Consider the following 27,172-nt stretch of genomic DNA (forward strand, 5'->3'; position numbering starts at 1 on the left):
AGGGAGAGGGAGAGAGATAGAAACATCCATGATGAGAGAGAATCGTTGATTGGCTGCCTCTTTCACGCCCCCTACTAGGGATGGAGCCCACAACCTGGGCATGTGCCTTTGGTCAAAATCGAACCCAGGACCTTTCAGTCTTCAGGCCGACCTTCTATCTACTGAGCCAAACCAGCTAGGGCTCATTTTCTTTCTTAACAAGTAACATATACATGTGGTTTAAATGTATGTGTATAATTTCATTATGTATACATTTATAGAAATATATTTAATACATACATTTATATATACTAAATATACAAAAGGGCTTAAGATGAAAAGCAAAAGGCCCTTAATTTCCTATCCCCTCCCCCTTTGAACTCTTTTGGCCATTTTTTTCCTGGTGGTCTCATCATCTAAACATACTAAGTATATACCTGTCAGCAGTCCCTCAGGATCAATTTTGGGCTTCATCTTTTGACGTTTACTATGGTCTATGAGAATGTATTCCCCTTCCCGTTTTAAACAAGTGAAAGATAGGTGTGTGTCCTAGAATCTCCGATGAACCACTGGTCCCAACAATAACTTTCCTTGAGCGCTATGTGGCAGACACAGTGGCCATTCGCTCAGATGCTATTAACTCATTTCATGACAAGCTCCGTTATAGGGACTGATAATTTACAAAGCCCTAGCCGGTTTGGCTCAGTGGATAGAGTGTCGACCTGGGGACTGGAGGGTCCCAGGTTCAATTCCGGTAAAGGGCATGCAACTTGGTTGCGGGCACATCCCCAGTGGGGTGTGTCCAAGAGGCAGCTGATGGATGTTTCTAGCTCTCTATCCCTCTCCCTTCCTCTCTGTAGAAAATCAATAGAATATATTTTTTTTAAAGAAAGGGAAGATAGAAATTTCCAAAACAGACAGGTAAAGACAATGCCTTCCCCACCAAAAATGTGAAGAGAGAAAGAGCAGTTAGAGGGGGGAAGAAAAAAAAAAAAAAAAGCTAGCTTTGTGGCACAGAAATCACAACGGTCCCCTTTAACTCATCAGCAGGCGGGTGGGACCCCGATAGCCCCCCAGGGGAGCGCCCGCCGCCGGGCGGGGCCCCACCGGAGCGGGGGCCACGTGACGGCGCTGGGGGGGGGGGCGGTGGGCACTCTGCCCTCCTCCGCGCAGTCTCTATGGTATCCTCCTCTGCCCCCGCGCCTTGGGCAGCGGCGGTCACGTGACGGGCCCCGGGTTTACGGCAGGTGCCCACGTGACCCCGCCCGCAGTCGTGTGGCTGCAGCGAAGCACCTGGGCTCCTGAAGGGCGGGCGGTTAGGTCGTAAACGTCGCCAGCGCCAGCGGCGGACTCGCGGGCTTGGGCGGGCTCGGGCACCACGAGCCCAGCTGCGATCGCCGCTCAGTGCCTGCGCCGCTCTGCTCCTCCTGCCGCCTCCGCCTCCGCCATCCCCACCTCCCTGCGGGTGAAGTCACCTTTGGGTCTCCGAGACCTTGGGGCGTGAGGCCCCAACTCGAGACCCCCCCCCCCCATCCCCGCCTCACCCCCTCTTTCCCGCTCCCCCGCTCCTCCTCCATCTCTTCCTCTGCATCACCGCATCCCTTAGCCTCGGAGCCGGCCGGCTGGGCTGTGCCTCGGGGCCAAGTTTGAGGTGGTAAAAGGTAAAGGGGGACAGCAGCCCCCCCAGTGGACAAAGGCGAAGGCAAGATCGGAGCGGGCCTAGGGGCTGCAGGCGCTGAGGACAGGCGGCTGAGGGGGTGGCCGAGTGGGGGGGCAGCAAGCGTACTGCGGCTGTAGCAGGGACCGCAAAGGACTTGTTGCACGATGGAAGAATCTGACTCCGAGAAAAAGATGGAGAAGGAGAATCTGGGGCCAAGAGTGGACCCTCCCATAGGGGAGCCGGAAGGATCGCTTGGGTGGGTGAAGGGTATTCTGCCAAACCTGGAAATGGGGGTGGGGGTGGGGGGTGAGGGGCTTTGCACCGAAGGGAGTATTGGAATTAGAGCACCCCACCCGCGATCGATTGCTTCTGTTTACCAGTAGGGTTGATCAGTATCATGCTTTTGGGGACTGGGTGAACTGGAAAGAGGGCTGGTTGGGAACTGGGCCGAAAAATCCCTCGGGAGGGGAAGGGACAGGCCTGATACCAGCCCTGGAAGGTGTGTTCTAAACGAGGTGAAGGTTCTGAATTGTTTTGGATGGTTAATAAAAGGAGATTGGGCATCACCATGTTGAGGATGAGAAGACTTACAAGGAGGGCGGGCATTGCCTGGGCAGAGATCATGGACTTGAGAGTGCTTTCTGTGCCAATTTGTATCTGCAATCGAGTCTTGTATTTTATATCCTTTGTGCCTGCAGTGAGCGAAATAGGACTTGGAAGGACAGCCGAAGGGTTAAAGATGCTCCCACATTTTTAAAATCGGAGGCTAGCTTTTAAAAACAAACAAACAGAGGACATTTAAATCCGGCAACATTGTTAGCTTTGTTAAAGCACTTGTGTATGTTGCTTTGCTTAAAAAAAAAAAAATGAAGGTTATGGAAAGTGGCATCTTGCATTTTAATGGCTCATTTATATTCCTTAATAAATATAACTAGGAGCTATCTCCTGAGCATGTAATTAGGGGCCAGGTTAGCATAAAGCCAGTTGTATAATTTAGGCAAATGAGGGCCTCTACGCCACAGAGGAGCCACACACAGCCGTGCTCAGCTGTTGTGCGAAACGCTCTTTTGCATCTTGGTATTGATTTGTGTTTCTGTAAGCCCAATTTCGGAGGCAACTGGATCATGGAAACTCTGTCTTATGGTTTATATCTGCAGGTGGGCGCTGCCAAATACAGCCTTGAAGAAAAAGGTAAGATGCATTAAGTACATCAAAAACATGATGGGGAAGGTAAGAAGTTACTCTTCAGAAAATGTGTAACCATGTTCTCCCAGTGTTTACTTCTTGATTTAATGTTTCTGAGACATGTATGTATCTGGGTCATTCACATTACCATTTTGTAACTTCTCAAAGCCCATAGGATAAAATCCAAGGGATTTCATGGCATAGAATGCTCTTTAAAAACGGATTCCTGACTAAACATTCTGCCACACCTAATCGCCTTAGCATAGCCATACAGAATTTGTTTTTCTCCAGATGTACAAATTAATTTGCATTTTCTGCAAGCCATACACAAGCCTGCACATTTTTGTTGAACCCAACCCAAATGTTACCATTATAGGGTCTTTTTTAAAAAGACATTTTTATTGATTTCAGAGAGGAAGGGAGAAAAATATCAATGATGAGAGAGAATCATTGACTGGCTGCCTCCTGCACCTCCCCTACTGAGGATTGAGCCCTCAACCTGGGCATGGGCCCTGACTGGGAATGGAACCATGACCGCTTGGTTCGTAAGTCGACGCTCAACCACTGAGCCACACCGGCTGGGCCACTATAGGATGTTAATATGAGTGCTCCAGGTGGAATTGAAGGCTTTTCCCCTTGTGCTCTATGGTACCCAACTTGCCCTTTAGGCAGAATTCATAAGAGCACAACTCTGGAGCAAGTGTTTGGACCTCTGGGGCTTTTATGTTCTTCATTTGTAAAATGGTGATATTACCTATCTCATAGGGTAGTTAGGAAGTTTAAATAAGCAAATACGTGCCAAGCACTTCGATCAGCACCTAACACAGTCTTTCCTAAACAATTAAAGCAAGATTTCTTAAATTAAAAAAACAAAAAACCTTTGAGACAGCACGGAGGGGCCTGGAGAGTATCACGCTAAGTGAAATAAGTCAGTCAGAGAAAGACAAGTGTCACGTGATCTCACTCATATGGGGAATCTAAGTAACAAACTGATGAATGGAGTGGATCCAGAGACATGGAAGCATGGAACAGTGTGGAATCTCAGAGGGAAGGAGGGGTGGGAAGTAACCAACCAAGAACCTTGTATGCATATATGCATGGCCCATGGCCACAGACAGTGGGGTGGTGAGGGCCTGGGGGGGTGGGTGGGGGCAGGCTGGAGGGAGTCAATGGGGTGAAAAAAGGGGACATATGTAATACTTTTAACAGTAAAGAATCATTTTTTTAAAGAAATATATTTAAGCCTAACTTCATTTAATAATTATTATATAAAAAACTCCACTTCGCTTAGGGGATGTTCTTGATGAGCCTGTCTAAAGTAATTAATAAGACTGTCTAAAAATACCAGAAATGTGTGCATGAATAAGAAAAACAAAACGTTTTTTATAACAACTTTATACTGGCTCGTGAGTAACATTTCCTTAGGCTAGTGGTCGGCAAATTCATTTGAGAAACATGAATGTTGAGCATCTGTTATATGTTAGACGCTGAAGCTACCAAGGGGATTCTCTGTCATGACAGACCAAAGAATGGGCTAACTGCAATGCATTGTGGTCTTTGTAGTGCTATAAGATTGTCATGGAAGGGCATAGGTGAGAATTACCTAAGCCAGCCTAGGGGATTGCAGTCAGAGCGGCTCTTTGTTGTTAATCCTCACCAAAGGATAGTTTTTATTTTCAGAGCCAGTGGAAGGGAAGGGAGTGAGGAAGTAGGGGAGAGAAGGAGAGAGAAAGAGAAACATTGATTGGTTGCCACACACAAACACACCCCACCAGGGCTGAGGATTGAACCTTCAACCCAGGTACATGCCCTTGACTGGGAATCAAACCTGCGACCCTTCGATGTGCAGACTGATGCTCTAATCACTGAGCAACACTGGCCAGGGCCAGATAAGCTTTTTGAGGAGATGGTCACTGAACTGAATTTTGAAGAATGGGTAGAGCTTAGCTGGAGAAAGAAAAGGGAACGGAAAGCTACTGGCAGAGAGTCCGAGGTGAAACAAAGACATAGTGCACAGGCCCCGGAGATCTGGGAGCAGGGAAAGGAACTACGAGCAGTTCAATTCAGTATGGCTGGACAATAAAGTTCCAGGCAGGGACGGTCAGAAGATGAGGGCAGAGGAATAAACAAGCCAGATCAAGGGGGCTGTAATATGTGGTTTAAGGACTTGATCCCGGAGGCCAGTGGTCGGCAAACCGCGGCTCGAGAGCCACATGTGGCTCTTTGACCCCTTGACTGTGGCTGGGCATTAGAACCACTTCTTCAAAATAGACTCGCCCAGGCCAAAAACCGGCTTCTGCGCATGGGCCACGAAGTTTCAATCGCACGTGGTATTTTGTGGAAGAGCCACACTCAAGGGGCCAAAGAGCCGCATGTGGTTAGTGAGACACGGTTTGCCGACCACTGTTGTAGGCCATAGGACATTGGAGAAAAAAAAGAAGCAGAGCAAAATCATGGAGGTCAGTAGATAGGATGAGATGGGTAGCAGGGATGGAAAGGTTGACCTTGAGCAGAAGGAAAAACTTGGGTTATAACAGAAATCTGTCCTATTCAGTGCACAAAACATTAGATCATGCGAGATCAGGGTTCAGTTTCCATTCAAGTTGCTATGTCAGTAACATCACTTTTAAAAATATATATATATATTTTTAATGATTTGAGAGAGGAAGGGAGAGAGAGAGAGAGAGAGAGAGAGGGAAACATCAATGATGAGAAAATCACTGATCGATGCCTCCTGCACACCCCCCACACTGGGGATCGAGCCCACAACCCAGGCCTGTGCCCTGACCGGGATGCTTAACCACTGAGCCATGCTGGCTGGGTATTAACATGGTTTTGAATATTTGAATATATGACGTATACTCATAGCATAATAAACTCACTGCAGTTCTGTTGCCAAGAGGATGTGTGACTCGTGACAGCTAAGCATCGGGGCCCTGGAATTCTGGGTATTGTGGTTGAGGAATGAGTCGCCATTATCCGCAGCAAGTTGCTGGTACTGTTACTTCTGGAAAACATCAAGTACAGGAGAGAGAGAGAGAGAGAGATCCCTGGAGACTTGATTTGCTTTAGCTTGCTAAGTTCTTTTCATTCTCTCTCCCCCCCCCCACTTTGTCCTCAGGTGCTATTGATGGGTAAAAGCGGGTCTGGTAAGACCAGCATGAGATCAATTATCTTTGCAAATTATATTGCCAGAGACACGCGTCGCCTTGGTGCCACAAGTAAGATGTTTTATCTTAATTGTCAAGTCAGGTGATCTGAACTGTTGATGATCCGCATAACACACTTGGTTGCAGCCACTCGGCCATGCAGAGGTTGAAAGATTGGTTTTGCAGCATGTTCTCCCTGTTGCATTTCTTTGCAGAGGTGTTTGGCCTGATTCTGGCTACTACTGCTTGCGCTCTTGGGTGGTTCTCGTCTAGGTTGCTTACCCAGTGGAATGCCCGTGTGCCACTTCTGTTACCCCGCTTTTTCTTAAACAAGCATAGGGATCTTTTTGTTTGTTTGTTTGTGTGTTTTTTGTTTTGTTTTTTTTTTTTTGGGGGGGGCAGGTGTTTGTTTTTGAACTGCCATTATGTAAAAGGAAATTCATTGATAGGTATTAACAGGCATAACAATGAAATCGCCAAAGATTTCTTTTTTTAAGCAGCTGCTAGTCCTAGGCTTCGTTAAAAGGTAAATTGCTGGGGGGTGGGGGGGTAGGGGGCAGGGGTTATGAGAGGGAGGTTAACCTTATCTGTGCTCTGCTGTTTCTCTTCCTGGATACACACGGATGTTCTCACCGGAGCTCTGGCTTCGACTTGAGAAACGTTTCATTGCCCTTGATGGCTTGAATGTTCAATCTGGCTTCTTCGCGTAGGCTCGCTCACTGGGCCGTCAGCGGATCCACGCTCCTAGGCCGTGACGCCATTTCATTTTGCAGCATCCAAGCACTTCCGGATCCTGTCATGGTCCTTGGCCTCTAGGTGACGAAGCCATTGGCCTCATCTGGCTTTTCAAAGATTTCCTGATGTGGGTTTCTGGCATCCTGACCATTTTCAGGGACAAGTCTCCCGCCACTTCATAAGGCATCTCGCTGTGGTTTTGAGAACAACAAACCTTTTAACAACACCTTATGTCCCAGGTGCTAGGATACAGAGGAGAAGGGAATCTCATCTCTGGGCGAGGCGTGGAGTATAGACTCTTAATTGGAGCAGCTCTAATGGCTAGAAAGCCATTTCTTAGTTACAGCCCCGAGTCTATTCCCCTTTATTTCTGTCGGCTGGGCCCCTTTCCGCTCTCTTGAGTCTCTGCAAATATTTGTGTATGATAAATGTCTCAATCAGCCGCAGCCATCTCTTACGTCCCCGGTCTTATCTTCCTGAGGTCAAACATCTCCACTTCCTCCATCTGTGCCTCACTTGACATCATTCTGAAGGATTTTGAAGGACTTGTTTGAACATATCTACATTTTTCTTAAAGTGCTAAGACTCAAATGTCGATGTGGCCTGATTAGGGCCGAAAAAATGGTCACATGTCATGTTCTGGCTCTTTTTTTTTTTTTTTTTTTTTTTTTTTGTGGAGTGACTTCCATGATGTTGAGTCCTCTAAAAACACCCAGTTTCTTTTCACATATACCGTGTTTCCCCGAAAATAAGACCTAGCGCATGGAAAGATAAGACATCCCCTGAAAATAAGACCTAGCGCAACTTGGGGAGAAAAAATTAATATAAGATACTGTCTTATTTTCGGGAAAACAGGGTATTATCATCGAAACACGTATTCTGATTCTCGTGCAGTTCATATTTTGAACCTGAGAATACATGCTTACCTCTATTTGTTCGTTTTTAACCCATGACTTGTGCCTGAACCCAGCGTTTGTTCACTGTGAAGTCCAGGAAAGAGGGTAAATCCTATCTTTGATTCTTTCATCTGTTCCTACTTATTCTTCCTAGCCTTCGTACAGTTCGTACACTTGATAAACATCTCCTCTCGATTTTAGCTAAGTACTCCATCAGAAATCTTGGTCAGGATGGGATCCTTTGGCCCATCATGCCTCAAGAACCTTCCTTCTAGAATAGGGGTGTCGAACTCAATCAGAGAAGGGGCCAAAATCTAAAATCCAGCCTAAATCGCGGGCCGAATGGTTTACTGAACAGTCATAAACTGATAATGTCATAAACTGACAGCGGAGTGCAGTGATGACAGCGCGGTGCGGGCCACATTGCAAGGCCTGGCGGGCTGGATTTGGCCCGCGGGCCTTGTGTTTGACACATGTGTTCTAGAAAGTACCTGTCCAGTTTCCTCCCTGTCTTGATTTGCTCAATTTTCATTTTTTCCCTCTTCTTCCAACTTAACTATCTGGGCCTCATAATCACATGGTTTTAGTAGATTAGAGGCAGCCAATGTTTATCCTATGCCATTTTGTTTACTTTAGTCCTTGTGTCAGCTTCATTTTCATAGATGAGCAAAGTGTGACCCAGGAGTTCAGCTCACTCGCCTCAAAAGCCTGAACGCCGGATGCTAGTCACTATGCGACAGCCGCAATTCTTGAAAGACTTCTTTCTCTCTGTGTTTTAAATTCTGTACATTTTATTGAAGCGCCTTTCTTCTCGTCCAGTTAATATTTTTGTTTTTAGGGAATTAGTAGTGTTTACCTACTACCCTAAGTCTAGTGACTAGTCTTGCGATCCAAATTTCAGAACTACTGTAGCTTCTTAAAATCATTTTAAAATAAGCCAGCAGCATCACTGAAATGTTATACACAGTATGTTGCAAATTATATGACTTCGTATACATCAATGCAGGTTGTTTATTCAACAAGCGCTTTTCCAGAGCTTCCTGTGTGCCAGGCGCTGTGAATGGGACAGAACTCTTACCCTTAAGGATGTCTCAAGCGGGACCTTCATTGATAATGCTTTGTTAGCAATTACTGTATTTCCTTAAAGGTAGTAAAAGATATACTTTAAAATATTGTGTTGGCCTTCATGCTTTGGTGTATCATTAACTAGTTTGTCATTTGGGTTCTACTGCTTAACTTATAGACTAACTAAAAATACATTGATTTTCACTTGCTATTCCTTTGTATGCAGCTTTGAAAATGTTCTTGAAAAAGTAGTAAAAGAGTACGTCAAATATATGACATCACCTTGAATGTTTAGTGTTTTTGCTAGATTGTCATTGATGAAAAAGTCCAGTTTTATTTTGTTAATCTTAGAGTCTACTTGTTTTGAAATTTGAAGTAAGGATACAGAATGGTGATAATAATGACTTCATTAGGGGGCTGTTAAAATGTGTTTGTGTTGGAAGAGTAAAATTGTCAATGAAAATATGATTATGAAGTATTGTATTCTAAAACACTGTTGACGACTCTGAGATTTCCGATCTTCTCAAAATTCTGTTCCCTTTTTATTTAATGCCTTATTATCCTGGTTTTCTCCCTTCATCTCTAAATCAGCCCTCCCTTTTTTAAAATAATATTTTTTTTCTTTCTGCCCCATAAATGTATGTGAGTTCTGTTCTTGGTTCGCTTCAGTTGCTCTTATAATAGAGGATAGGATGACTAGGAGAGCCAGAGGGCCATATAGGAGACAGGAGACTAAAGAGGGAGGCAAAAAGTGGGTTTTAGGTCATAAAGTGCCTTATAAGCCATGCCAGGCAGTTTGAACTGAGAATAGAGGGCAGCCCGTAAAGAATTTTAAACAGAAAGTAACAGTCATATTTTACCATTTTTAATGTTCAACTTTAAGGACAAGAGTATAATATTTGTGAAAAATTCAAACATGATGGAAGCGTAGAAAGTATATTCCTTTCCTCATTCTCAGGTCTTTTTTTTTTCCTGAGTGTATAGAATCAGACATATATAGAATTATACAGAGATAATGTGTTTTCTTTCCTTTTTAAAGAAAACTGGAATAAAAATCTGCATTTCTGAGAGACCATTATGTCTGTCATCTGGAGGATAGGTTAGGGGAAGCAAGGGTAGAAAAAGGTTAACAAATCAGGAAACTATTTTAGTAGACCAGGTAAAAGATGAAGGAGGCTTAATTTGGGTTAGGGTGATGGTCATAGATATGATGAGAAGTAGATGGATTTGGGATGTTTTAACAGGTAGAGTCCATAAGACTTGCTGATTGATAGGCTTGGGGGGAATGGCGGGGAAAAGAGTGGACTTAAGAATGTAACTAATTGCCGAAACCGGTTTGGCTCAGTGGTAGAGCGTCGGTCTGCGGACTGAAAGGTCCAGGGTTCGATTCCGGTCAAGGGCATGTACATTGGCTGCGGGCACATCCCCAGTAGGGGGTGTGCAAGAGGCAGCTGGTCGATGTTTCTCTCTCATCGACGTTTCTAGCTCTCTATTTCTCTCCCTTCCTCTCTGTAAAAAATCAATAAAAAATATTTAAAAAAAAAATGTAACTAAGGTTTTTGCTTAAGCAACTGGTTACATTCCCTAAGATGGAGAAGGCCGAAGGAGGAATCGATTTTATGGGAAGAATGGGGACATGATGAATTATAGTTGCGCTCGTTGAGTTTGGGATCCTTGTGGTTTAACCAAGTGAAGATGTCCACTCTATGATTCAGAAAGGAAGGAGAGAAATAAAATAATATGAATAGAGGAGCATGCCTAAGAGGAGAATATATAGAAGAGTAGGCGACCAACAATGGAATCCCAAAGAACTCTAACATTTAAGGGACAGAAAGAAGAACAGGAGCCATGAAGGAGGATCTGCCAGAGGTTGTAGATGTGATATCAGAGGCTGAGAGAAGAGAATTTTTTTGAGAAGAGAGTGGTCAACAGTGTCATACAATAGAAAGTAAGACAAGGACTCAAAAGTCCGCTGGATTTGACATGAGGCCATTGGCCACTTAATGAGAACAATGTCTGTGATATGGGGAATAGAAACCAGATTTCTATTCCGTGTGCTCCATATCTAAACCGTCACTGAATCCTGTCACTTCTTTTGTTATTGTCTTCCCTTTCTCAGTAGCACTTCTTTCCATTTTTTTTTAGTACTAGACCGTTTACATAGTCTTCAAATTAATAGCAGTTTGAGCACCTACTCTCTCGTAGACTCTGTTGGAAATACAAGGACATGTAAGATATGATTCCTTTTCCAAGGAGGGGGAAGTAAAGGGGAGAAGGGAGGTAGTTTGAGTACCTACTATGTGCCAGGCACTGGATTTAGGATAACTCCTTCAATCCTCACAGGAAGCCTGTGAGGTCAGGAGTATGCCTCCGCGCTTTTTTAATAGAAGAATGAAACTTATACTTAGAGGTGAAGTGACTTGCCCAAGGTCACACAGACACATAGAACTAAGAACTGTTTGGCTCCAGGGTCCACTAAAAAAAAAATAATGCTCTGCTGCTTACGATACAGTTTATGAGAATCTAAAATTGCACAAAAGTTAGCTGTCCGTTTAAGCAACAGCTTCGAGCTGGTCATGGAAGAAATACCACTGAGTGATTGATTGACTGTCACCTCAATTGTAAAGGTGATAGCTGCTTCACTCGGAGAAATTTCCAGGATAAAAATTTGTGGTTTTCCACCTTGTGACTTTTAGTGCCTGGCAGAGAGTAGGTGCTTAGTAAATGTTTGAATGAATTGAGAGGGAATGATGACGGTAAGTGGGGGTGGCCAGGTAGGGCTCTTAGAGGAGTGGGGGTTTTAGTTGGGTCTTACAAGATGAATCAAACTCAGAAAGAAAGGTGGGGAGGACTTTCTAGGCAGATGGACAGAGTAGGCCAAGTATAGAGGGCAGGGGAGGGAAGCGTGAGGCAGAGGTCGCAAACAGGCAGACTGTGTGCTGGAAAAGGCCCATGGATGTGTTTTGTTTGGCCTGTCCAATGTTCTTAAGAATTGGAATTAGTTATCAACACGTAAATGTTTCCCTAAAAGTCTGGACTTCCCACCACGATTGAAAAATGGCCAGCTCTGTTAATCCTAAACCCATGTTCCTGCATGGCAAACGAGCTACAGCTCAGTAACTGCCACTCACGCCATCGACCCCTTGGGTAAATGTTTGCTCTTCAGAAATGATTAACTTTGCTCTTGGATGTTTACTGGCCTGGCCCCTATTAGCAAGTTTGCGACCCCTGATGTAAGGTCCATTGGGGGTTGGGGAGGTAGTGGGGTTGGGGAGGACTCTGAACAAACCAGATTGGACTGGAGCAAAAGGCATTATTAATGTGCCTCATTGGGGAATACGAAAGGGAGATTCTGAAGGACCTTGAACGCCCCCCTATAGACATAGAGGAGCCTTTGTAAGCTTTTTGAATGGGGAGTGACATGTTCAAAGTAGTGCTAAGAAGATGAACCTGGCAGTAGCCTAGAGGGTCAAAGAAAGGGGGGGAAGGTAACTGTGGAGCTATTGTGGTTGTGTAGGCTTGAGAAGGGAAGGGCCTCCTCAATGTTAGCGGCGGGTTATAAAGCAAGGAGTGGGAAATGAGGGAGATGACAAAGGATAGCCATGAATGAATGTGGACAGAGGAGTCAACATGACCACCCCCAATGTGAAATTGGTCGGGTCAGTCACGAAAATAAGGGAATCGATAGAAGGAGTGAATATGGTTACGTTGTATGTTTTGGGGGGGTGGGGTTGGTTGTTGCTTTTAAAAAATTTCTTGCGGAGGGCTTTGGTAGGGGTAAACGCGCCAGGATAGCGCTATTAAATGGTATATGTCTCTGTCTTACATGTTAAGATTTTAACATTAGTATTTTAATTGGCAGTTGTCTCTGCTTCAAGCACTAAACTACTAAAAAGTAAAACGACTTACATGAGAGCCAGTTCAGGATAATCGGGGTGCCACCTTGCCACTAAACCACGCTACTAAGCTGAAAATCACCTTCTTGTGGCTTTGAGCATTTCACTCCACTCTGGTCCTTCTAAATCCCGGGCTTAGTGCTTTGCTTAGTTTGAGTTTCGCCTCGCATGCTGCAATTACTAGATTTGTCATATTTACCTTCCAGTTGATGTAGAACATTCCCATGTTCGATTTCTGGGAAACCTGGTGTTGAACCTGTGGGACTGTGGTGGGTAAGTACCATCTGATTACCTGTGAGGCCAGTGGCAGTAATCAGCATGGAGAATGCACTTGAGTAACTCTCATTCATGAGAGACCCATTGGCTGGCGTTGGCGGTATAGCGGTGAGCATAGCTGCCTTCCATAATAGATCCATTGGATACACATTGATTTAGAGTGGGCATTTGATGACATCAAGATCTCCGACTGGAAAATAGGTTTTGTTTGATTTCAGAGAGGAAGGCAGAGGGAGAGATAGAAACATCAGTGATGAGAGAGAGTCATCACTGAGCTACACAGGCCGGGCTGTGTATGAATTATCTCCAGGCAGTCTAAGCACTATCCATAAGACCTGAGCACATACCTTTCCTCCGTGGAAGGAGTAGGAGACTGTTTTCTCTCATGGCCACGGCAGTTCTGGAATATCCCATCATAAATGAACATTCACTGCACTTGTATGCTGGTATTGCTCCCTACCCTGTGGCCATTTGATCTTTGGCTGCTGGGTAGCGTACTGGGGAGGAGCTTAGGCCCTGGAGTTATATTAGCATTTGTATCTCAGCCCTGCTAGCTGCTGTCTGGCATTGATCACGTAAACTCTCTGAACCACACTTTCTTCATCCATACAATAGAGAGAATGATTGTGCCAACTCATAGGGTTGTTTTGATGATTAAGTAAGATGATGTTAAGAAATGCACAGCCACGTGCTTCACGAAGTAAACAGACATAATTAGCTCAGCATTTCCCAGTTCCTAGCATAGAACCAGACATGGACTAGGTGCTCAATGAGTATCTGTTAACAACAACAAAATAGCCAAATATTCCATCAGAAAATGACTTCATTATTGCTAGCAGATGGATCACTTAACACCCTAGCAAATTTCTCCATCCAAATCCTTCCTCATTACCATTACTTCCAATTCCGTAATCTGTGTCAAGATCAGTCCAAGTCTCTTACTTTTAGGCAATAAGATGTCATTTTTACACATAAGGCAGCTGAAGTCCAGTGAGATTTTGCATCTCCTAAGGTCACATGGCCATTTATCTATTTATATTTATTTATTCATATTCATTTATTTTAAATATATATATTTTGTTAATCCTCACCTGAGGATATTTTTCCACCAATTTTTAGAGAGAGTGGAAGGGAGCAGGGAGAGACAGAGAGAAACATCGGTGTGAGAGAGACACACCAATTGGTTGCCTCCCACACAGGCCCCGACCAGGTCCAGGGATTGAGCCTGCTACTGAGGTACATGCCCTTGACTGGAATAGAACCTGGGACCGTTCAGTAGTCCGACGCTCTTATCCATTGAGCCAAACCAGTTAGGGCTAAATATATTTTTCTCAAAGAGGAAGGGGAAAAGAGAGAGAAATGCATCGACAGGTTGCCTCCTACACACTGGGGATTGAGCCTGCAATGAGGCATGTGCCCTGACTTGTGGTAATTGAACCTTGGCTTCCTGATTCATGGGTTGATGCTCAACCACTGAACCACACTGGCCGGGCTGCACAGTCATTTAATAGCAAAGTGCAAGACTGGAAACTAGGTTCATGAGGTGGTTTTTTTTTCCTCCCCATAACAAAATTCTGTTTTTTGCTAGGCATCTGGGAATTGAGAATTCCTTGGTAAACAGCACACAGCCTAAGGAGCAGAGAGCAACATTCCGCTATAAAGTGTTCTTGGAGTCATTTTCATATTGTTCAGAGTATTGACTATTCTTCAGTAAATATTCACTGGGCACCTCGTCAATGGCAGGCTCTATGCTAAAAGCTGGGAAACCGCGGCGAACAGTAACAGACCATGTTCCTTACCTTAGAACGGTCTGTTTAGGGAAGAGAATGCCATTCATTCATAACTCATGCAGATGAGTAAAACCATACTTGGAAATGTTAAAAAGAAGAACAGTGTATTGGTCAAAGGGCCTGTGGTGACTGGATTTGCCCGTCAGGGAGGTCAGGGATGTTTTTTGTAAAGTATGGATTGAACTGAAATCTAGAGGGATGAGTAGGAATGAATGATACGTTGAGGTAGGGCCAGGTGAGAAAATGAATGTCAAGGCCCCTCGGGGAATAGATGGTAAGCCTGGAGAACCAAGGACAGGTCAAAGTATGTTTGCAACACAAGGAGAGGGCCTTAGGGTAGTGCAAGGCTTAAGAAATTGATGTCAGACTGGTTTGCTATTATTTGCCCTGTCATTCGAAGCTTTTCAATTATCTTTCATATAAGATGGATCACAAGTAGAAGGTCCTAAACTGAGGACTTGCTTGTTTTTTTTTCCTACTAGACAGGACACCTTCATGGAAAACTACTTCACTAGCCAACGGGACAACATCTTCCGAAATGTGGAGGTTCTGATTTATGTCTTTGACGTGGAGAGCCGCGAACTGGAGAAGGACATGCACTATTACCAGTCATGCCTGGAGGCCATTCTGCAGAACTCGCCAGATGCCAAAATCTTTTGCTTGGTGCACAAGATGGATCTGGTTCAGGAGGATCAGCGGGATCTGGTAAGAAACAGAAAGGCTGCTGCAGGAAATGGCGGACATGCTTTGCACACTTCTTTTGTACAATAGAAGTATAGGGACAGGGGTCTTCAAACTACGGCCCGCGGGCCACATGCGGCCCGCAGAGGAGTCTGATCCAGCCCGCCAGGTTTTTTGGGAAGTGAGTGCAGCCGAGGTGTTACAGTAGGAATTAGTAGTTCATATAGTCCGGCCCTCCAGCTCTCTGAGGGACCGTGATCTGGCCCCCACTTTAAAAAGTTTGAGGACCCCTGCATAGGGACATTTGTGCCATCCTTTTTTTCAGGGCAGAAATCTCCACCTAAGCTTTCAAAATAAAGTTTTGTCATTTGTGTGTACATATTTATATACATATTTGTACATATATATATATATATTAATCCTCACTCAAGGACATTTTCCCATTGATTGTTTAGTAGGGGTGTCGAACTCAATCAGAGAAGGGGCCAAAATCTAAAATCCAGCCTAAATCGTGGGCCGAATGGTTTACTGAACAGTCATAAACTGACAATGTCATAAACTGACAGAGGAGTGTAGTGATGACAGCGCGGTGCGGGCCACATTGCAAGGCCTGGCGGGCTGGATTTGGCCCGCGGGCCTTGTGTTTGACACATGTGGTTTAGAGAGAGTGGAAGAGAGAGGAAAAAAACAGAGAGAAATATCGATGTGAAAAAAGACACATAGATTGCTTGCCTTTTGCACATGCCCTGACCAGGGCCAGGGCCAGGGAGGAGCCTGCAACCAAGGTACATGTCCTTGCCCAGAATCAAACCAGGGACCCTTCAGTCCACAGGCCGGTGCTCTGTCCACTGAGCCAAACTGGCTAGGGCAGTTGTTTCTAGACACTCCACAGATGCATTGCTGTTGTTTGTGGGATTTGAAACTTAATTAAGAAAGATATGTGCTGTTTCATTAAAGATTCGGTCAGACTTGGAAATTTTGAAGTAAAAATGGCTAGGGTGCTTTTCTAAGTATCGATTTTTTTACAGAGAGGAAAGGAGAGAGATAGAGAGATAGAAACATCGATGAGAGAGAAACATTGACCAGCTGCCTCCTGCACATCCCCTACTGGAGATGTGCCCGCAACCAATGTACATGCCCTTGACCGGAATCGAACCTAGGACCTTTCAGTCTGCAGACCGACGCTCTATCCACTGAGCCAAACCAGTTTCGGCACTTCCCTAAGTATCAATTTCAAGTAAGATGGGTGTTTCTGTGTATTAGTGAGGGATCCTTAAAGAAACAGAACCAACAATAAGTGTGTGTGTGTGTGTAAATAGGAATGATAAAGGGAAGGGGCATGAAGCCCACCCACATCGTGGAGGGGAATCTGCGTTAAGTCTACTGATTTAATTATTAATCTCATCTAAAATACACCTTCACGGCAACATTGAAAGTGATCTTTGACCAAATGTCTAGCCCAGTGGTTGGCAAACTCATCAGTCAACAGAGCCAAATATCAACAGTACAAAGATTGACATTTCTTTTGAGAGCCACATTTTTTAAACTTCAACTTCTAACGCCATTTCTTCAAAATAGACTCGCCTAGGCTGGGGTATTTTGTGGGAGAACCACACACAAAGGGCCAAAGAGCCGCATGTGGCTTGCGAGTCGCAGTTTGCCGACCACTGGCCTAGCCAAATGAATACATAAAATTCACCATCACAGGTAGGATCACTTTTAGACCTGACCTGAAAACATTTCTGCCAGAATGTCTCTGAAGTGCTGTCCACATTGAAAAATCCCTCTGAGGAAAAAGGAAATGCTTTCTGTTTAAAATATGCAGAAATCATCATATCTCAGCTTTTGCAAAGAAAGAGGAGAGCTATGTATCCTGATGAGTGTGCTGGGCTTTTTCATTCAGATTTTCAAAGAGCGAGAAGAAGATCTGAGGCGTTTGTCTCGCCCACTGGAATGTTCTTGCTTTCGGACATCTATCTGGGATGAAACTCTTTATAAGGTGTGTATGTTTCTCCAAGTTCCCTCAGTTTAGAGCATGAAAAAAAAAAGCAAGAAGGGTATTATTAAAAAGATTTAAACTCTGTCATAGCCATCTAAATGTTGAACTAAAAAAATTACAATAAATTGTTTGAAACATCAGAATTAACCTTCAGAGATTTTGATTTTGATCTCAGATCAGGCCAACATGCCTACCAACCACACTGAATTAGCCAGTTTGGTCAGGATTGATCTGATACTGATATTCATGCCAGCTGAGCTTTCATTGGCTGTCGTCCATTTTGACCTGTTGTGGTCTCAATGCTGATTGGAGCTGTGACTAGTATCCAGGTACTTCTACAGGCTATGTGCTAGTCTGCCTAAGTTTGGATGGCGGGAGAAGAACAATATTTAAGGGAGAGATTGGCAAAGGGAGTCTTAGAATGAGACATGTCTGCCTAGAATTTGGTAGCATTCATTTTCATGCCAAATGGAGACTAGCATTCTTTTTTTTCATAAGTATGTTTGTATTGATTTCAGAGGAAGGGAGGTGGGGAGAGAGAGAAACAACGATGAGAGAGGATCATTCATCAGCTGCCTTCTGCACGCCCCACACTGGGGATTGAGCCTACAACCAGGGCATGTGCCCAGACCTCCTAGTTCATAGGTTGACGCTCAACCACTGAGCCGCCGGCTGGGCGAGACTAGCATTCTTTCAACCAGAAAGATTGTTCCTGCTGCTGGAATGGATACCACACCGCTCGCGGTAGTCCTCGAGGTCACAACAATAGCTGTGTTACGGGTAAAGCTGAAATGACCTTATTGGCACATAGGTTCCTTATCCTGCTTCCTCCCTTTCTCCTACTGATCCAGCGATTGGAAAGACTGGCTCCCTGGCGCCCTCCTGTGGTCAGACCTTTCCTTCAGACTGCTTCTGGTATCTGTTGACAAGTTTGACTCTGGGTAGGAAAAACAACCTTTTCGGTCCCTGGTAGCTACAGCCTCAGTATCAACTGCATACAACAAGGATCTACAACCAGAAGCACAGAAACCTGATTTCTCGAGGAGAAAAACAAAACAACAACAACAACAAAACCAAAACACTGGACTTTACATATAGCCATTGCTTTATTTATTTTTTCACTAATTCATTTCCCTCCCCAATATTATGTTGACCCAGCCTCGCTCTATTAACAGATCATTTTTGAGCTACCTGTCTAGGAAATACTGTTCTAGATTCATTTGGGCCGAATTTCTCTCAAAGCCTTATTCCCATAGAACAGGTAACCGTGAATAAGGATGGACATGACGCGCTGATAAGAACCAGCTGCGGTGTGAAGGATGGCAATACATAACACGACCAAAGACAATTGGCTAAGCACAACACTGCTGTGAGTGACAATGTCTCTGCTGTGGTTAGCTTTGGTGTCTTCTCCAAGGTAAATTCAGCAGTGACATTAACACCGACCTGGGAGCCTGGAGCCTGAAACCCCATGCCTAAGTAATAAAAACTAATTGGAGCAGAGACATGGCACTACCCTCGCTTGCATAAATGTCGCATAGAGCTAACTTACATTTTTATAGTCCGTTTTATTCTGCAAGCACTCATCACATACCTGCTTGATGCTGTAGGCCGCACACATGACTAAGACCAGGTTCCTGCCCTCTAGTGGGAGAGAAGAACATTACACACCTTGCCAGACAAACGAGAGCAAGATTGAAGGACGTATTCTAACGGAGGTTCAAATTCAAGAGCCATAAGAGAATAGAGGGAGGTGTGGTTAATTTCAACTCCTTTCCTTAGTCATACTCCTCTAGATGAAGTCAGTTTTAGGCAAACACGCAGTGGACCATTTTAAATTCAATAATTTATAGAGCTGAATATAAGCCTTTTAGAATGATATTGCCACTAATTTTTCTTAAAATTTCTCTTGTATGTTATCCCATTGAAGGGAGGGGCTGTTTGTCTATGTGGCTCTGATATTTTTTAAAGAACTGATTTTTAGGGATATGTTAACTATAGCATCATTAGGTTCTGATTTTTTAGTACAGTCTGCACCGTTGGATTTAAATATTTGTTGAATGACAGCAGTAGAAGCTTTATACCCCAATAGGAGATCAGAGTTTTCAACTTTTCCTAAGATAACATGATGGAATTAAGTTATTTATTATCAATAGGAAAAAGTTTCCGCAGCATTTTACGCAAGTGTTTGACAATTTTTTAAAAACTCCAACTGAAGGGTAAATGTCAAATATTAGCTTTGCTTTCTCATTTTATTTGTTTTATGTCATTGGTTATCAGTATTTGGGACTCAATTATCACCGTGTTTTGCTGTCCATGTGTCGTAGTGTGCTTACTCATTTGCAAAGGTCTGGGACTGGCTGCCTGTTAGTAATATTCCACCACGTTTCTGTCCTGTTAGGCTTGGTCCAGCATTGTTTATCAGCTGATTCCCAATGTTCAGCAGCTCGAAATGAACCTGAGGAATTTTGCCGAAATTATTGAGGCTGACGAAGTGCTTCTATTTGAGAGAGCTACTTTTCTGGTGAGAACTTTCTTCTCTGCAAATATTACTTCCCACTCACCTTCTTTTATTCAGCAGCATGTTGCTACTTTATTCAGTAGAACACCATGTTGCTACTTTCTGAAAGAACCTTCTTCCCTCTTGTGTTCATGTTAACATGCCTTATTTATACAGTAGTATTGTCAGTAAGCGACCTGAAACAAATCCTTTGGTTTGTCACTCTTCAGTAGTTAGTAAAAACTTAGATTTTTGTAGGTATAATCTACAGCAGCAGTCACTAACCTTCCTGACTTCATGGACCACCAATGGGCAGCTTCTGATACACAGAATTTAGATTACATCTGCAAATCACTGCTTATTTGTATTGAAGTATCCCCGTTTCCTATTGAATTTTATTATGAAACTAGTGGCTCGGTGCATGAAATTCGGGCAAGGGGCTTGGCTCTTGAAGCCCTGGCTTCATTGGGAAGGTCATTCAGAAGGACGTCCGGTCTAATGAGCATATTACACTTTTATTATTATAGGTGAGGGTTATTTCCCTTTTGAGGAAGCTCACATCCCACCCTTTTCAACAAAAGACTGAGTTGAGAACTTTTAACATGGAAGAGATATAATGGTTAACTCACTGACATAGCTAAGAGTTCACATGGAGAGGCAGAACGGAAATGAGGCATGTTGGTATTTTAATTTTAATTTTATAAATTCAACTTAAGTATATTAAAGCCTACTCTGTGTATGGGCTTGAGAGGCAATACAAAAACCAATATATTTATAAGTAAAAAAAAAAATTTTTTTGAAATTATTTTTTTATTGATTTCAGAGAGGAAGGGAGAGAGAAACATTAATGATGAGAGAGAACCACTGATTGGCTGCCTCCTGCACGCCTCACACTGGGGATCAAGCCCATAACCTAGGCATGTGCCCTGACTGGGAATCGAACCATGACCTCCTGGGTCATAGGTCGACACTCAACCACTGACCCATATAAGTAAAGTTTTTAAATAACAGTAGCAGAAAGGACTTTGAGATATCACAAAGCACTGCATAAGTAATTGCTGATCAGCTCAGTAAATGTAACTCTTAAGAACAATTTACAGTAAATAATTTGTTTCTGAGTTCTACCAATGCTTAATGATTTTAGACACATTTCTTAATCTGTGAGCTTGGTTCTCCTTCCCTAAAATGGAGATAATAATATCCATCTCATACGTTCTTTCGAGTGACTCAGTTTTGCTTCCTACTGAAAATTTTTATATCTGTATATTCAGCCTATACAAAATGCTCGTCTACGTTTTATTAAAATCTGAAAGTGTGAGGGAAAGTATTCTCAGCTGGCGTGGATGTCCATCCTGAGTAGGTTCATTTATAAACAGTCAATTCTCAGAGGTTATAATCATTTCATTAAGATTTTTAAATATAATACCGAAAGCCACTTAGATATAGGCTTTATTAAAATTAAATACAGTAAGAGTACCTCAATAACAGCTAGGAATTTTTATATATTTTTCTTTTTCGATTTGTATTTCTTTTAATCAAAGACCATCCTGAGAAATATTGAAATAAGATGAACATTTCATGATTAAAGCAAGTGATAAAGAAGACCAACAAATCAAAATAGATAATACTTGAGTGATCTAATAAAATGATAACCAAACTATGGGATGAGTCATCCATAAGGATGTTGAAATTCTGCATAATGTTGGCAGCCTATGGGGCTGAGGGAAACAAATGGTAAGCCAGGTGCCAAGTCTGCCCTGAAAATCAGGTGACAGGAGGCTGACAGGTGCTGGCCTAGAGTAGTCACGGTGGGTGATATGACTACATCGCATGGACTTACAGGGCATTGCTCTTTTTCATAGGTGATTTCTCACTATCAGTGCAAAGAGCAGCGTGATGCCCACAGATTTGAAAAAATCAGCAACATTATTAAGCAGTTTAAGCTGAGCTGCAGGTAAGAGGTCTTGTGGATCTATTTATCACTGGGAAAAAATTAATGTTATTTTGAGAGGTTCAAATAACTAGAGTAGACTACATTCTCTATCCAGAATAGTTCCTTCAATTGAAAAGAAAGCTAAAGTCTAAGGGAGCCTCCCTTAGTCTGAGGGGAATGAAATTCATTGTCCTTTCATGTAAACTCAAGGGCTACAGAAGAAGCATATGAAAAAGATCTAAGCAGAGTACCCTTTTGAGATGTTTGATTCTGTTTGGGAAGAAATAAAAAATGTCCAAGAGAGTTTTAAAAAAGAAGAAAGTAGGATAATATACCCCACCAAATGCCAAGGTTTTCTATGGAACTGCAGTAATTAAAACAGGGAGCACTGATTCAGGAATGGTACAAAATAGAGTCTGGGAATGTCTAATCATGTTGCCTCAGCTTGGATTAAATACAATTTGAGTCTTAGCGTTGTGAATATAGGCAGATGCAATGGCTGAACATCACAATTTCTTAAATATCTAAGAATCAAAATTCTTACTCTGGTAAAACGTGGATACCCAGACAGTAGAATAGGTATGAGTTAATTTGGGACTTCGTGGCATGTTTAATGCTAACGTTTTTAAGGAGAAATATAGAACGAAATGCAAATATAATTTCCTTGTTTGTTTTCAAAGAGATGGGATCATTTCTTGAATTTCCATGTAACTAAAATTCAAAAATTAATCCTAGTGATAGAGGAATTTCAAATTGAAAAGCTTCTTAAAGAAAAATCTTTTATAACATGATTTTTAACAGGGATCTAAGTCTAAACCCACTTTGATTTCACAGTTAATATCAAGGCCTAGGAGGGGTGAGGGTATATGTGGGGGGGGTTTGGGATGGGAATGGGAGGATGAGGACAATTATGTGATACCATAATCAATAAAAAAATATCAAGGCCTAACTCTCTAAGTCACTTTCCAAACTATGATCAATTGAGCATTAGAGTTTCCTTGGAAAACAAAGTGGAGCTAGTGATGAACTGTCTTAATGAAGAGGTCAATTACGATATAATGCTATGAAAATGTTTTCCTGAAACATAAAAATTCTTATATTACTATTATTTTATGTTCTTTGCTCTTTTCTCTTCTCTCCCATAGCAAGCTGGCTGCTTCTTTCCAGAGCATGGAAGTTAGGAACTCTAACTTCGCTGCTTTCATCGATATCTTTACATCCAACACCTATGTGATGGTTGTGATGTCTGACCCATCCATTCGTAAGTTTAAACTTAGTTCCCATTGGTTCAAAGCCACATACATATTCTTTAAACTTATTGCCCTAGAGCAGCTGCCGCGAGATGTTGCCTGGTGTGCCATAGGTGCAGACAAGACAAGAATTTTATAATTTTTCACTATTTTGTTTACTTAATATTTCATAATAAAGTAATTATAAAATACTTTCTTTGTGTTTATTTGATTCCTATTCAAGAGAATTACTTTATATATAGTCAATATAGGCACAGAGTTAAATTTTTTAACATTTTCTAATGGTGGTGTGCCTCGTGATTTTTTTCATGAAACAAGTGTGCCTTTGCCCAAAAAAGGTTGAAAAACACTGCCCTAGAGTAGTGGTCGGCACACTGCGGCTCGCGAGCCACATGCAGCTCTTTGGCCCCTTGAGTTTTTAGCCAAGGCCTGCTTAGGAGTACCCTAATGAAGTTAATAACAATGTGCCTACCTATATAGTTTAAGTTTTAAAAATTTAGCTCTGAAAAGAAATGTCAATTGTTGTACTGTTGATATTTGGCTCTGTTGACTAATGAGTTTGCCAACCACTGCCCTAGAGGTAGGACTTAGATATTGAAAAACTGTTTTGTAATGAGTGAGAATGGTTTCGAAACAGTGTGAATGTACTTAAGGCCACTGACCTGTGTACATTTAGAAATAGATAAAATGGTAAATTTTTAAAAGATTTTATTGACTTTTTAGAGAGAGGAGGGGACAGAAAAACATTCATGTGAAGGAAACATCAATCGGCTACCTCCTTCACACGCCTTACTGGGAATCAAGCCCAGAACCTGGGCAGGTGCCTAATTGGGAATCAAATTGGCAACCGTTTGGTGCATGGGTTGATGTCCAGCTAACTGAACCACATGTCCAGGGCTAACTTTCTTGTTATATATACTTTATCACACAAAAAAACTAATCAATAAAATATATTTTAAAAAAAAAAAAGAGCCGAAACCGGTTTGGCTCAGTGGTAGAGTGTCGGTCTGCGGACTGAAAGGTCCCAGGTTCGATTCCGGTCAAGGGCATGTACATTGGTTGCGGGTACATCCCCGGTAGGGGGTGTGCAAGAGGCAGCTGGTCGATGTTTCTCTCTCATCAACATTTCTGGCTCTCTATCTCTCTCCCTTCCTCTCTGTAAGAAAAATCAATAAAATATATTAAAAAAAAAACTATCTTAGTACTAGTAATCAGTATTTTTTTCTATTTCATAAATGTATATTTTGAAGCTTAAAAATAATTTAGGCTCTATGGTATTATCTTTTGTTCTTGGGAACTTCAAGAAAGAAGAACCCAAATATATGATATATAGTATAGATTTTTAAAAAAAATATTTTTTATTGATTTCAGAGGGGAAGGGAGAGGGAGAGAGAGTTAGAACCATTAGTGATGAGAGAATCATTGGTCAGCTGCCTCCTGCTCATTCCCTACCAGGAACCAAGCTGCAACTCAGGCCTGTGCCCTGACCAGGAATTGAACTGTGACATCCTGGTTCATAGGACGACACTCATATTGATCATTTTATATGTCACTGTATATTTCTAAGTAGCATATCCCCATATTTGTGTTATGGGCATAAAGGGAGATATTTGGTGCTTCCATGCCATAATTGTCAGATTCATCTCAATCATTAAAATAAAGGTTGTAGCAGTATTTTCAGGATGTTCCCAGAAGTTTAAGTTATCTCTGATTCACTGTTTTTTTTTTTTCTACCTTACGTTAATATTAAAATATAACATAAGCCTGGCTGGTGTGGCTCAGTGGTTGAGCGTCAACCTATGAACCAGGAGGTCAGGGTTTGATTCCTGGTCAGGGCTCATGCCCAGATTGCGGGCTTAATCTCAAGTGAGGGGCAGCCGATCAATAATTCTCTCTCATCATTGATGTTCCTATTTCTCTCTCCCTCTTCCTTCCTCTCTCTGATATCAATAAAACATATTTAAAATATATAATATAATATAGGTTAGTAGGTTTTATAGTATTATCCCCCAAATATAATTTTTTAATAATTTATGTTGGAAAGTTTGTGTTTATAATATAAACACTTACACTTTTTCAGAAAAACTAACCTATGCTTAACTTGGTGCCTCATATTCCTATGTTGTCTATGTCCTACTACTTTGAGGGATTTGGATCTCATTTATTTGTTTTTAATAGACATTCCTTTGACTGCCTGTACTTACTTTGTTGGGTATCTCCCCCACCCCCACCTCCAGCTTCTGCAGCGACACTGATCAACATCCGCAATGCCAGGAAACACTTTGAAAAGCTGGAAAGAGTGGACGGACCAAAGCAGTGTCTTCTCATGCGCTAAGCATTGCCAAAATGCTGTTTCAGAAAAGAAATCAAAATACTGTTTCTTAATCTTACTGTTGTATTAGTATATGTAGACGCTGAAATGTTGTGATGCTTACCACTTCTGTATTTCTTCCCCACTCCTCAGTCTTAATGTTTACCCTTGAATGCTATTTACACAAATAGCCAGTGAGAAACTAGAAGATGAGCTGTCCATGAAGCCCATTTGACATAAAAGTAGGTAATATGTGAGTGTTCTGATGATAAGGTTTTAATAGCGTGTTCTGATAATCTTGTTCCAATAGTTGTGTGTGCCAAAGCCTCTTCTAACATTGTCTTGTATTCCTATAAGATAGTAACCTAGAAGTTTGGAGTATTACTGTTCCTCAGCATGCATTAAAATGATCCTTAACTCCGATGACAAATAAACTTGCTCTTAAGAGATTCAGTGTCTGTTTTTCTTTCTTATTTATTTAAGTTTTTTCCTAAGGAAGAACAAGTTAATTTCACAGTTAGTCTAGAAGGGAACCTATTTCTTACTGTGAAATAGTACAAAATAATGTTGGGTGCAAAGGATGGAGCCTGATGATAGCCTTAAATCTAGGCAGAAGAGTTTAAAGGTAATGTGTTAGGAAGTAGGAAACCATTGTAGGTTTTTGACGAGGGGAATTAAATGAAAGGAATTTTGAAAGAAAATTAACCTAGACTCTACGGGCTGGCGGATGGCGGTTGGGGAAGCTCTGGTAGTAATCTAGGCTTGAAGTGTGTTGAAAGCCTGTTCTAGGATGTAACTGGAGAAGGAACGAATACAAAGTTGAGGAGAAATAATAGGATTTGTGAAATGTGACTTCTTTCTTCGATGTCCAGAAATGGTGAATTTTATATATTCTATTAGGTGACACCTAAATAAAGGCCATTGCATGAAGATTCATGTAAGAATAGGCCTGCCTTCCCCTGGCTTTGCTCCCAGCTGCCCGGGAGCCTTTGCAAGTCTTTGCTCCGGGCTGGAGCATTGCTCTCATAGCTCCCTCTGCCCCCCACCCAGCAGGTGTCCCGACCCACCCAGCCGCTCTGTGCCTGTGTATGCAAATTAACCTGCCATCTTTGTTGGGTTCATTTGCATACTCCTGATTGGCTGGTGGGTGTAACGGATGTATGGTCAATTTGCATATTTCACTCTTATTAGTGTAGATGGGATATGCCTTCATTATGCTAGTCAAGTAGCATTATTCTATTTGACTTCATCTCCTAAAGAAAACATGAAGCATTGTGAACTGGGGGAAATGGAACTTAACAACACACACTAGAATTACTCAAAGCCCCAACCTTTTCAGCTTCCATAGATATGCCAACAAAACACAAATGCATTTAGGGAGAGTGCAGCACAGTAGACTCATCTCATTTCTCGTCTCTGTGTTCTGAAGATACTTTTTTCAGACCATCAGAACGTCACCATTTCCTGTCTTATTATCCCCAGTTGAAAGAGTTTTTCACTGAACAGCAAAGTGCATGTGCTTTTGGTAGCCTACATTGTTTAGATTAATAATCTCAAGTCTTAAGAGAACTGCGTGGGACTAATTTGATCAACAATTGTATTAATCTTCTGGAGAAGGAGAGTTTTTTAAGTAGATGTCCCAGATTTTTTTATCCTTTTAACGCTTAGGAAAATGAGAAGAGCAAATGAACCGGGGATCTGTTCTATGACTAATAGAAGTCGTGATTTGGCATGACTCATTATCCTCAATACCTGGGGTGGTATTTGAAGGAGCTACTAAAAGCATTTTTTTAGAAGTTGGATAGACATAGATATAGATATAGACATTAAATTAGATGAGCACACAAAAAAACACAAAATTATATCA

The 27,172-nt window shown here is 42.3% G+C and overlaps 1 protein-coding gene across 3 annotated transcripts; it reads left to right on the top strand.

Annotated features, from left to right (window-relative positions):
• Nucleotides 1-1,228: 1,228 nt before the first annotated feature.
• Nucleotides 1,229-25,752, top strand: RRAGB (Ras related GTP binding B). Of its 3 annotated transcripts, none has more exons than XM_084871121.1 (11): nucleotides 1,229-1,895; nucleotides 2,797-2,830; nucleotides 5,946-6,045; nucleotides 10,815-10,898; nucleotides 12,772-12,838; nucleotides 15,114-15,336; nucleotides 17,216-17,311; nucleotides 19,713-19,835; nucleotides 21,674-21,765; nucleotides 22,890-23,063; nucleotides 23,345-25,224. In XM_084871121.1, the coding sequence occupies exons 1-11, from the start codon at nucleotides 1,804-1,806 to the stop codon at nucleotides 23,355-23,357; spliced, it is 1,098 nt and encodes a 365-aa protein (XP_084727247.1). In that variant the 5' UTR covers nucleotides 1,229-1,803; the 3' UTR covers nucleotides 23,358-25,224. The 3 variants fall into 3 exon arrangements, with proteins under 3 accessions (XP_084727247.1, XP_084727246.1, XP_084727248.1); XM_084871120.1 differs by lacking the exon at nucleotides 23,345-25,224 and adding an exon at nucleotides 25,232-25,752 and having other exon boundaries at nucleotides 1,234-1,895; nucleotides 22,890-23,005; XM_084871122.1 differs by lacking the exons at nucleotides 10,815-10,898; nucleotides 23,345-25,224 and adding an exon at nucleotides 25,232-25,752 and having other exon boundaries at nucleotides 1,234-1,895; nucleotides 22,890-23,005.
• The last annotated feature ends 1,420 nt before the right edge of the window (nucleotides 25,753-27,172 follow it).

This window comes from Pipistrellus hanaki (assembly GCF_964339955.1).
Source record: "Pipistrellus hanaki genome assembly, chromosome: X".
In the NCBI taxonomy this organism is placed as follows: Eukaryota; Metazoa; Chordata; class Mammalia; order Chiroptera; family Vespertilionidae; genus Pipistrellus; species Pipistrellus hanaki.